General features: G+C 39.2%; 1 protein-coding gene across 1 annotated transcript in view; it reads left to right on the plus strand.

The window, feature by feature from the left end:
* Positions 1 to 12,379, plus strand: part of RELN (reelin) — a 535,801-nt gene that overhangs the window by 79,855 nt on the left and 443,567 nt on the right. Inside the window, exon 2 of the mRNA XM_061197622.1 lies at positions 11,376 to 11,486. Coding sequence (XP_061053605.1) covers positions 11,376 to 11,486 — 111 coding nt within the window. The remainder of the gene's footprint in view (positions 1 to 11,375; positions 11,487 to 12,379) is intronic.

Raw genomic sequence — 12,379 nt, forward strand, 5'->3', positions numbered from 1 at the left:
GTCTCTATTTGGTACCAGGGCTAGTGGCACTTTAACTAAGGAAGAATCAGTAGTTGAACACACCTTGTTGATGAAATTTTGTGGCAAATAAACTCAGTTGATTTCATTTTCAGAGTACTGTGTTCGTTCCTCAGGCTCTTTAATCTGTTCTGTATTCAAAGGCAAATGAGTTTCTGTTCATAAGGCAAAATGCGGCAACATTTTTTTTTAATATTGACAGTATTAGTTCTGGTGCTTTTCATTTTCAAAATATATAAAAATAAGAAATGGAAACTCTTTGCAATAGGTGCATCATCACTAGTACTCAATTTCAACATTTTTGCAATTTGCTGTCCTCTGATGTTTGTCATCTTGCAAAAGATGGAAACATCATTTCAATTATTATAAAATATGTTTCTTTTCTGCGCATATTAAAGGTCTTTTGTATAAAGTAGTAATGGAATATGCTTGAAGTGATCAAAATTTAATTGCCCATAGAGTATTTGTAAGCCAGAAAGAAGCTTTAGGATGAAATGCAAACAGCATTAAATGTCTAAATTTATCTTCTTCCAGACTTTCATCTTACAGTGATTTTCTGCAAGAATGGTATTAGGGTCTTGTTGGGAACAGTTAATAGAAGCTATAATAGATAATAACTGACTCTGTAATTAGTCATTTCAAGACAGAGGTACTCTCTGAGCCACTGATAAGAATTGAATTGTAAGGCTACATCATGTTTTCATTCAGCTGTCACAACCCAGCAATCCATATTCATAGTCTCCCAGTGCTAAGCTCATTGCCAATTTAACACAGATGTGGGAGAGATATGTACAACCTCCTCAGCCTTTTGATCCCTTCTTATTTTTTATTTGAGGAAATAGCAGAGTAGCTTCAGAGTGAGGATAAGGGTGTCTTAGTGACAAAATTATCAGATTAATTTGGTATGTACATAAAATATGTATATGTATATATACATATATATATTCACACACAAAGTACATATATGCAAAAGAATCACTCTTACGGTTAAATGTAAAATTCAACCAGAATTTTCTTAGGTATTTCTGATTTTTGAGCACTACAATAAAAATACTGCATTAATTTTTATTTTTGTTTCCATTCAGGAGAAACCTGTATTTTCACATTTCTCAATGAATAACAGTGGTCCCTTTTTTCAGTAGAGGAGATAGAGATTTTACACTTTTAGTTACATTGGCTATACTATATTCTCAGTGATATTTTATTTTTATGTTATTTTATGTTGTAACAAATATTTCTGTATGGTTGAATTTCTAAAAATTATTTATTTAATTTTTAAATTTTTATACAATTTTTAAAGGTTACTTTCCATTTACAGTTATTACAAAATATCGGCTATATTTCCCTGTTGTATAATACATCCTTGAGCCTAACTTACACCCAGTAGTTTGTACCTTCCACCCCCCATCCCTATATTGCCCCTCCCCCCTCCCCCTCTGGTAACCACCAATTTGTTCTCTATATCTGTGACTCTGCTTCTTTTATGTTATATTTACTAGTTTGTTGTATTTTTTTAGATTCCACATATAAGTGATATCATACAGTATTTATCTTTCTCTGTCTGACTTATTTTACTTAGCATAATGCCCTCTAAGTCCATCTATGTTGCTGCAAATGGCAAAATTTCATTCTTTTTTATGGCTGAGTAGTATTCCATTGTATATATATACCACAGCTTCTTTATCCATTCATCTGTCAGTGGTCACTTAGGTTGTCTCCATGTCTTGGCAATTGTAAATAATGCTGCTAGGAACATTAAGGTGCATGTATCTTTTCAAATAAGTATTTTTGTCTCTTTTGGATATTGTATGGTTGAATTTAACAAGCTTTGATTGAGCTCTTCCTCTGGGCCAGGCTCTGTGGAAGGTGGAATGTGTCAAGTATTCCATGTTTTTGAGAGCTATGGGGTCACTGAGGGGAGAGAGGGAGCTTTCCCTAAGAGGTCAGAAGAGACTTCATGAGAGATGGCATTTGAGCCTGCGCCTGAGGAATGGGTAGGATTTTAACAAAAGGAAACAGGGGAAGTCATTCTAGGTGAAGGTACCCTTTAAAGAAAGGCAAGGAGGGCTTCCCTGTTGGCGCCGTGGTTAAGAATCCACCTGCCAATGCAGGGGACACGGGATCGAGCCCTGGTCCGGGAAGATCCCACATGCCGCGAAGCAACTAAGCCCGTAAGCCACAACTACTGAGCCTGCGCTCTAGAGCCCGCGAACCGCAACTACTGAGCCTGCGTGCCATAACTACTGAAGCCCGCGCGCCTAGAGCCCGTGCTCCACAACAAGAGAAGCCACCGCAACGAGAAGCCCGCGCACCACAACGAAGAGTAGCCCCTACTTGCCGCAACTAGAGAAAGCCCGCGCGCAGCAACGAAGACCCAACGCAGCCAGAAAGGAAGGGAGGGAGGGAGGGAGGGAGGAAGGAAGGAAAGGAGGGAGGGAGGAAGGAGATAGGGAAGTAAAGAACATGTTCTAGTTTAAATGGATCAAAGGGTGTTTTCAGCTGAAATGGGGAAAATTGACTGGAGAGACTGGTTATGGCCACAACCTGAAGGACTTTGAAATCACACCGAATATAAGATTGTAATCTGTGAATGATAGGAAGCTAGAGATGTTTGCTGAACAAGGGAATTATGTGATCTGATAAGACACATTTGCTTTCTGATCATAGGTAATAATATACTTGCTTTATTTCTTCCCTAAAATGTACTGATAGTTTCAAAATACTACTTGCAATCCATAATATATATATTGCTTTTTTTCTCTATAATTAAAGTAGCTAGTTCTCCATATAACAGTTTAATGCGAAAATATAAAAGATAGAAAAATTGACTCTAAGGAAAAAAAAAGTCTTCTGGGGAAGAATTTTATAAATTTACCATGAAAATTTGTAAAACCATGAAAAGAAGTAGATCATAAGGCAGACTGAATTCTTTTAAGTAAGTGTTTACCTATTCAAAGTCATTACATTATTATTTGATGATTTTTACATAAACCGTTGGTGTCTGAAGTGGGTAACTGGTGGCTCCAATACCATGGTGGCGATAAATTTGCATAAAATAACTAGAGTTGTTAGGATATCAGATAGAGTTTACAAACATTTTGTCAATAGGGAACTAGTTCCTAATATCTCTTTTTGCTTTTCTATTTAATAAAACCCAAATTACAGTGTTAACACAGCTCTTGGCTCATAGAAGGTTATACAGTTTTTAAAGACTGAAGGTATTATGTACTTTCCAGTGCATTTTTATTGTTTGGGTTAGTTTGCTCATCCTAAGTGCATTTATAAGTGTATTTATAATAAGCTCCTTTCTTTCCCTCAACTTTTTTTTTTTTTTAAAAATATTTATTTATTTATTTATTTTTGGCTGTGTTGGGTCTTCGTTTCTGTGCCAGGGCTTTCTCTAGTTGCGGCAAGAGGGGGCCACCCTTCATCGCGGTGCGCGGGCCTCTCTTATTGCGGAGCACAGGCTCCAGACGCGCAGGCTCAGTAGTTGTGGCTCACGGGCCCATTTGCTCCACGGCATGTGGGATCCTCCCAGACCAGGGCTCGAACCCGTGTTCCCTGCATTGGCAGGCAGATTCTCAACCACTGCGCCACCAGGGAAGCCCCCGCCTCAACTTTTTAATATGAAATTTTCCTGAAACAAAGGAGACTAGCACAACAAACATCTGTATACCCCCTACCTAGATTCAGCAATTATTCATATATTATAATACATTTCTTTTTAAGTGAATTGCTAAAATATTATTTGTTCCCTATCTTAGCGTATTAGTTAGAACATTTGGCTGATAATCTTGGAAAGAAAATGAAGGGTTTGCTTATCAACTGGGCTAGTTAAATATCAGTTAGATACAGGTATTCCTAACAGTTATTTATCTTAAAGGCAGTTCAAATATAAACATTTTGTGCAATTGTGCTCCATGCTAATGTACCCAAGTATACATATTTTAGCTATAACTTCTATTTACAAAAAAGTAGTTTCATATACAAATATTTTTAAAGGGAACGTTTTTAAATGACATTAGCTTTGGAACATTTTAAATTATGCTGTTGAGACTATACCATTCTGAATCAGAGTATCAGAAACTTACAAAAATCGCTGTAATCTGAATTAGTACTATGTATTTTACATTCTGCAATTAGTATATCTATTTTGTCTACCACACACGCAATCCTATGATTCATGTATAGTTTATTTAAAATAGTAGACAACAGGTATCTATCTTTATTTAATCAACTTGAGCCAAATATTATGATAACCATGAAAATTGTAAGTTTTCTTTCTAGTTCATATGCATATTAAAATAATTTTACATTCAGAAATGTGAGCTTCAATTTTTTTTTCTGTCAGTAGCCATATTAGTGCTGTGTATAGTAAACTTTTCCTTTAATTTATCATACATCACTCTTCCACTTTCAAGAAGTTTATTCCAGTTGCCTGGATGGCAGCAGTTGGTGGATGCAAGTGATGAGCTAAGAGTAGAGAAGCTAAAATAGTGCTTGAAGGGTGAGTCCCAGTGGAGTTAGAAGAAAGGAAGTCAAGATACAGCATGTAGGTAGAGTAGGAGTCAGTGCAGGTTGGAGATCCTATGAAGCTTGGTAGAAAGGAATCAGGAAAATCTCAGAAGGTAAGATGAGGGAAGAGGCCCCAAATGAAAACCGAATTCTGCAGAAGCTAATGATGCAGAATTACACAGGTAAGGACAGCTTCAGAGCACCACACTGAGCAGCCTCGTTGTTGGAAACAATTATTTGTTTCTGTGGGGTTTTGTGTGTGTGCGTGTTTTTAGGGAACCCTGACAGACTAACCAGGGGCTACAGGTAGAGATAAGAGGAAACATTTGATGAAAGGGAAAGAATAGGGCAGAGGGAAGGATGTCCCTCACATTGTTTCAAAGTCAGAGTTCCTTGGTGTAAAGTTTTTGTTGTCTTGCTCAGATTGCTCATGGATTTGCTCCAATGCTCTCGTCGATACAAACATGTGGGCTGCGGACATTCTGACGTTTCCTACAAACTAGCAGGGAGTCCAAACTGTGTCAGGTGTTTCTTAAATACAGAAGTTAGACCGATTATCTTCTTGAGTAAAAGGGACCTGGTGCCCAGAAGATACCTCTTTAATTCCGTAAGAGTCTGAGCAACATTTCTTCTTTCGTGAAAACAGAGACCAATTACCAACCAGTTCATGTATGGATTATGCATTACATCTGTTTAGAGAAGGAAAGGGAATGCTTGCTCCACAGTGTCAAGAGTGGAGCATTTTTCCAAAGGCAAATCTCATTTTTTCCCTAAAAAGTAAATTCCCAACTCCAGCAGGCAGAAAAATAGATGATAATCAATTCATTTTTAACAGGGAACTCTTTCTTTAGATGATGTCTATAAACATACAGTATCTGAGAACGTATGTATACTGAAGTTGGTTTGCCATTTTAACAAATGTCTTTGGCTGGTCTCTGAGTCAGTTTCTGTCTGCATTGATCTGTCTTGCACTCTGGAAAATGTTTTAGATATAGAAATAGCCAACTTTTCTCTGTTCTCTTTTTTTTTCCCATGTGGCTTCTCCAAGTGGGATTCATCTGACTGACAAAGCCTGGGATTCACAACATACTTTTCCTCTAGAAACAAGTTGAAGATAAGACAACCTGGCTCCACTTTTCTATGAGTGAGCTATTCATGAATAAATATTTTCATGTATATTTATTGAACACCCAAAAGTGTCAGGACTTGTTTCAGGTACTTGAGATATATTACTGAAAGAAACACTCAAGATGCCTGCTTTGATGGAGTTTACATTCTACAGAATGAGACTGACAATAAACATAATCAACAAAAAATACTTTTAAGTAAATATATCAGTATAATGTGTTAGAAGGTGATAATTATAGAAAAAAAGTAGGGGTGGGGAAGTTAGAACGAAGTATGGGGCATTGGAGATGTGGATATTGCAGAGACCGGGGACTGGGGGCTGTTTGTGATTTTAAATACTGTGGTTAAGGCAGGCCTCATTGAGAGGGTGACATCTGAGTTGACTTGAAAGAGGTGAGGGAATTGGCCCTTCACATATCTGCAGAAAGAGAGTCCCAGGCAGAGAGGAAAGAGCTAGTGCAAAGGCTTGGCATATCTGAATAACAGCAAGGAGGCTAGTGTGCCTGGAGTGGGGTGAGTCAGGAGGAAAGCAGAAGGTCATGGGAACAGAGATGGCACGGAGGCAGATCACATAGGACCTTGTAGGCCACTGTAAAGACTCTGAGAGCATTGGACAGTTGTAAGCAGGGGAGTGACATGATTGGATGTCTAAAAAAGAATTCCTCTGACTCTTACACTGAGATTAGGCTGTAGAGAGAGGATAGAACCAGGAAGACCAGATCGATGTCTAATGCAACAACAGGAGAGATGATGGTAGCTCAGAACAGTGTGGTAAGTGGTCAGATTCTGGATATGATCTGAAGGCAGAGCCGGCAGGATTTACTGATGGACTGCATTCAGGGTATGGGAGAAGGTGATTCCAAAATTGACTTAGAGGTGTTTGGCCTGAGCAGCAGCGACAACGGTGCTGCCATCAGCAGAGTTGGGGAAGGCTGCAGGAGGTGCAGGTTTGCGGGGTGGGGTGAGTGTTCAGTGTCGGTCGTGTGGAAGTTGAGACGTCTCGTGGACATCTAAGCGGGGGTGTTGAGCAGAAGCTTGATCTATATCTGGAGTATATTTATAAAGAGGTCTGGACTGGAGATAGAAATTTGAGAGTAGTCAGCTTATGGATGGTATTTAAAGCCAAGAGTCTCTAAGAGTAGTAAGTATTTTTCTTACGAATTTCTTTTTTTTTTTTTTCAAGTCATTTAATGTTTAGAAACGATTTCTGACATATTTAAGCCCACCTACTCTTGAGGTTACCAAATAATAGGTACTCACATCACTACTAGGAATAGAACCAAGCAGAGAGAAAACCTTGCTCAGTCTGACATAGCAAATTAATAATATTGGGAATGAAGTCCAGTTCTCTTATTCATGGGCTGTTTTCACTAGACCTTGCTGCTTCAGCACCCAAGAATCTAAGTAAAGAAGAGAACTGATCTGAAGCAGGCTCCTCTTACGGTGTGTGGAAGAGTGAAGATAGAATTTGCTTCATCCTCTGGGTCTGGAGAGGCACTGGGTGGTAGGTGAGAGGGGAGGGGAGGTCTGGAAAGGATTAACAGTCTGGTTGGATATCTAAGGGGCACAGTAGGCCTTGGCCATGCTCAGTTTCCAAATGAGTCACAGGCCACCCAGATAGCTTACTAGATGTACATCTCTAAGCTGTTGAAACTTCCCTAGATATGTACAAGCCACCAATAAATTGAATTTTTCGATTGTCACGGTAGACATGGCAGGGCTTATGTTTTGCTGGGAGGGACATATCTGTTTGAGGCCAGAGCTGAATAGCTGAGGGCAGTAGAAGAAAGACTGAGAGCTGCCATGCATGGTTCTTTTCTTTCTCAGCCAGTTCTCCGAGAGTGTTTAGCATCTGTTTTAAATTAACATTGAACAGATGCTTGAAGAGTATCTTTTGGAAAGACAGTTAAACTAATAACAAGCTGGGGATGCTCATTTATCTTGGGCCATTTGAGATCACAGCTCAGACTTGAGTGGACTGTAGTCGGAAATGAAGTAGTGGGTGGGAAGGGTACGTGGAGCATCCTGGCAGGCAGTAGGACTCAGAGGTGGTAGTCCAGTGATTGGACATACCCAGGCATCTGGCGAGGGAGATGCCAGGAGGTCTGTACAGGACCCCAGTTCTCAGGAAGGGAGGAGCACAGCAGGGCTTCCAGGTCTGAAAAAGGGCAGGGAAAGGTAACTGACTTTTATTGATTCATTACTATGTGCATGATAGTGTGTTAAGGATCTAGATACATTGATAGATAATACGTATTTGTCTTTATTTCTTACAGTAGACCTGATAGTATTATGATTCCCTTTTGTATATGGGGAGTCTATGACTCACGCTAAGGTCACACCCTGGACAAAGGTAGAAAGAGGTGAGACTCAAATTCAGTTTTGCCTCAATCCCAAACACATAAACCCTTACATTTTTCAGAATCTTGGAAATAGGAACCAGAGTAGAAGCATAAAGGAATGCAGAGGAGTCCACAGGGGCTGCATTTGTGCATTAACGTGGGATTGGTGCCATCTTGCTGGAGTAGAGTGGAGTGGATTGAGAGGAAGTAGGTAAAAGCAAGGTCCCGTGGGTCCACAGTAAGACTCTGCAGGTTGGGTCTGATTTGCTGTGAAGGATAATCTGAGACACAGCACTTGAGTTCAGTGGTTAGTATAGGCAACTTAACAGGAAGTAACCTAATTCTAAACCTCCTGGATGGGGCACAGAAGCAGTTTAAGCACTTTTTACCTCACTGAACCAAAGGATGAAGGCAGCAATACAACCACCTGTGGGGATCTGGGGTAAGCAAAACAGGGGGCTGACAACTAGGGTGTTATTCTACAGATGAGGAACTTTAGACTCTGAGAAGTCAAGTGGTTTTGCTGAAGAACAGGTAGCAGTAGATGAGGGCCCAGTTCCAGATCTCATCCCTTATCTGGCCTAGGGCTTCACCCACCGTGCCATAGGTGACACCTCCTAGCTGCCTTTGGCCCACTTCCTCGCTAGTAACAGTGATATTGACTCCTGTAGCTTTCATTTTGCTTTTCAAATACTCCTAATGCATGGGAATAATGTGGGAAAGAGGTTATTAAACAAAAATTTGGCCACGGCCACTTTGCCACTTGGGGATTTGGTGGCGGGTGGTAGGTGTAGGGCAGGAAGAAAATGGGAGATAAGCCAGGTAAACAAAGGGAACACTCTTGCACTGTTGGTGGGAATGTAAATTGATACAGCCACTATGGAGAACAGTATGGAGGTTCCTTAAAAAACTAACAATAGAACTACCATATGACCCAGCAATCCCACTACTGGGCATATACCCTGAGAAAACCATAATTCAAAAAGAGTCATGTACCAAAATGTTCATTGCAGATCTATTTACAATAGCCAGGACATGGAAGCAACCTAAATGTCCATCATTGGATGAATGGATAAAGAAGATGTGGCACATATATACAATGGAATATTACTCAGCCATAAAAAGAAACGAAATGGAGTTATTTGTAGTGAGGTGGATGGAGTTAGAGTCTGTCATACAGAGTGAAGTAAGTCAGAAAGAGAAAAACAAATACAGTATGTTAACACATATATATGGAATCTAAGGAAAAAAAAAAGGTCATGAAGACCCTAGTGGCAAGACGGGAATAAAGACACAGACCTAGCAGAGAATGGACTTGAGGATATGGGGAGGGGGAAGGGTAAGATGTGACAGGGTGAGAGAGTGGTATGGACATATATACACTACCAAATGTAAAATAGATAGCTAGTGGGAAGCAACCGCATAGCACAGGGAGATCAGCTCTGTGCCTTGTGACCACCTAGAGGGGTGGGATAGGGAGGGTGGGAGGGAGGGAGATGCAAGAGGGAAGAGATATGGGAACATATGTATATGTATAACTGATTCACTTTGTTATAAAGCAGAAACTAACACACCATTGTAAAGCAATTATACTCCAATAAAGATGTTAAAAAAAAAAAAAGTTTTAGATGTTATCACATGGTCCTGGACAAAGTTCTTAATTGCTTTGTGCCACAGATTCCTCACTTGTATCCTGAGAATGATAACAGTACCTGCTTTATAGAGATGTTTTGTTAATGAAATGAAATAATACATGTAAACTACTTATCTCAGTGCCCTGCTGAATGGTTTTCATGTGGTTTATATGGCAGCACTCAAAATATTATCTATTATCTTATTAAAGGATATGGAGATGATTTATTCCAACATCCAGTGCCATTTTGGGGGTAGCATGATGTCAGGCTGTTCTGTTGATACATGTGTCTTATTTATGTTTTATAATACGGATGTTTCAAACCATTCCGCTCTACTCACTGGATTTCCTGGAGTTTAAACATTCTCATCACAGTTAATGTAACTGTGGTCATTCTCCTTATTGCCAGCAAGCATTATGACAGCCTTGTACTGTGTACTACCAAAATAATATTACCTTCTCCTGGCTGCTTCCTACAAATGCCTTCATCTTGATGTAATAAAGGCAATGCAGGAGAAAAAATTATTATGTCAAGGAGGAAATTATGATCAACTTTTTTTTTTTTTTTTTAAGGAAAGTAGCCGAACTTTACCATGGAGTTAAGTGACATGAGTGCCTCAGGAACATACAGTTTTCATTTGTCACTATCCCAACTCAGTAAAGACTGCCACATTCTTTTTTTTTTTTAATTTTTATTTATTTATTTATTTATTTTATTTATGGCTGTGTTGGGTCTTCGTTTCTGTGCGAGGGCTTTCTCTAGTTGTGGCAACTGGGGGCCACTCTTCATTGCGGTGCGCGGGCCTCTCCTTATCGCGGCCTCTCTTGTTGTGGAGCACAGGCTCCAGACGCGCAGGCTCAGTAGTTGTGGCTCACGGGCCTAGTTGCTCTGCGGCATGTGGGATCTTCCCAGACCAGGGCTCGAACCCGTGTCCCCTGCATTGGCAGGCAGATTCTCAACCACTGCGCCACCAGGGAAGCCCTATGATCAACTTTTAGGGTGGTGAGCAAGATACAATTTTTTAAGAAGCCAAACCTGAGTAGTGTACAGATACACTTAATTTGACCCTTTTTCCCCCAGGAACATCCTGATTTTCTGGTTATAAAACCATTTGGACTCCTCTTGTAGACTTTGTTCTAAAACTTAAAGCATGTAGTGGTCTTCTTTTCCTGTTCTCAAAGGGAGAAGGGCTGACTGTCTTCATGCAAATTAGTCCGCTTTTGTTGAAAGACTCCAGGGGACTCATCTATGAAACATAGAGTAACAATAAGAAATGCAGTGCAGCTTACTATTCTGCTTTCAGCTGATGTAAGATTGTTTCCCACAGTATTGAATATTAAAAAAAATAAGAGTGTTTCATCACAATGCTAAAACTCCAGCAATGCCTTTGACTGCCTTCAGGGGTGGTGATGGAGGTGGGGAAACTGACTATTCAGTACTACATTATTTTCCGATGATTTTGCACATAGCTAGGGAAAGTGTAAATGAATGCAGAAAGGTGGAACTGATGTACTAAATTTAAGACCAGCAATTACAGACATTGGAGTTCTGAGCTTTTGTTTTTTTCTTTTTCCTCCTCTGTAATTTCTAATATAAAGAAAATACTAAGTAGGGATAGTATAAAAATAATTTGTTAATAATGAGTAAAGATTGTTTTGACAATGTCTAACACTTCAGAAATGTATCTCATTATTCTGACTGTATTAATTAAGGTTTCTTTTTTTCCCCTGTATTTCAGTGACAATTTCAACAAGCACCTTCTTTGATGGCTTACTGGTGACAGGACTATACACATCTACAAGTGTTCAGGCTTCACAGAGCATCAGAGGGTCCAGTGCTTTTGGATTTGGTAAGCTATCCTGACATAAGAAACCCATGACTGTCTACATTTTATACAGTTATAGGTCTTATTTTTTGAAATATCTGTTTTTAAAGTATTTGACATTTATTATTTCAGAAGAAATAATCTGAAGTGATTTTTGTGTGTTTGCTTGAAGTTAGGTGAATTGAAATAAATCATGTAAATATGCAACCAACCATGAGCTTGGTGTGACGGTCTTTCTATCCCTCTCTCCGTGTACTACTGCTATTACACTTGGTCCTATGGGGTTTGAGTAGATTCCTGTGTTCTGTCATTTAGGTTGCTGGAATTGGAATTCATTCTGATGCCCATGCATTTATTCAGTAACCTGTTTTTATAAACAGTTCTTAAAATCCTGAATAGATGAAAAGTGTCACATTGTTTGGCAAGTAAGCATTGCACACAGTGGAAGATAGCAATAATTGTTGAAATGATTACATTCTGTGAGTATTCATAAAATAATGTGATTTAATATTTGAAATACTTATATGGAGTCTTTGTCCTTAAACCAGAGACCTGGAAGGTTACTTAAGTGGAGAGGCAGAAGGCTGCATGATGGTCACTGATCACAGAGGATTCTTGATTTGGAAATCTATAGTTTACCCATAATTTGATAAACATGCCGAGCTGGAATCAAGTAGACCCTTCACAGCATCAAAAATGCAAATTTAACGTATCAATTTATATAAGACATGAAATCGCTGATCCTACTCTAAGATTAGAAAATTGCACAAGACTTCCTCCATTGATGTGAGAAAGACAAAATTGCATTATCTAAAGCAGCCACAAGTTCAACGTTTTATTTTTTCTGGGATACTTTTTAAATAAATAAATTTTACCTACTTTTGATATATGAAAGAACATCTCCTCTATGTTGAGTC

Source organism: Eubalaena glacialis, chromosome 8, assembly GCF_028564815.1.
Source record: "Eubalaena glacialis isolate mEubGla1 chromosome 8, mEubGla1.1.hap2.+ XY, whole genome shotgun sequence".
NCBI classification, from domain to species: Eukaryota; Metazoa; Chordata; class Mammalia; order Artiodactyla; family Balaenidae; genus Eubalaena; species Eubalaena glacialis.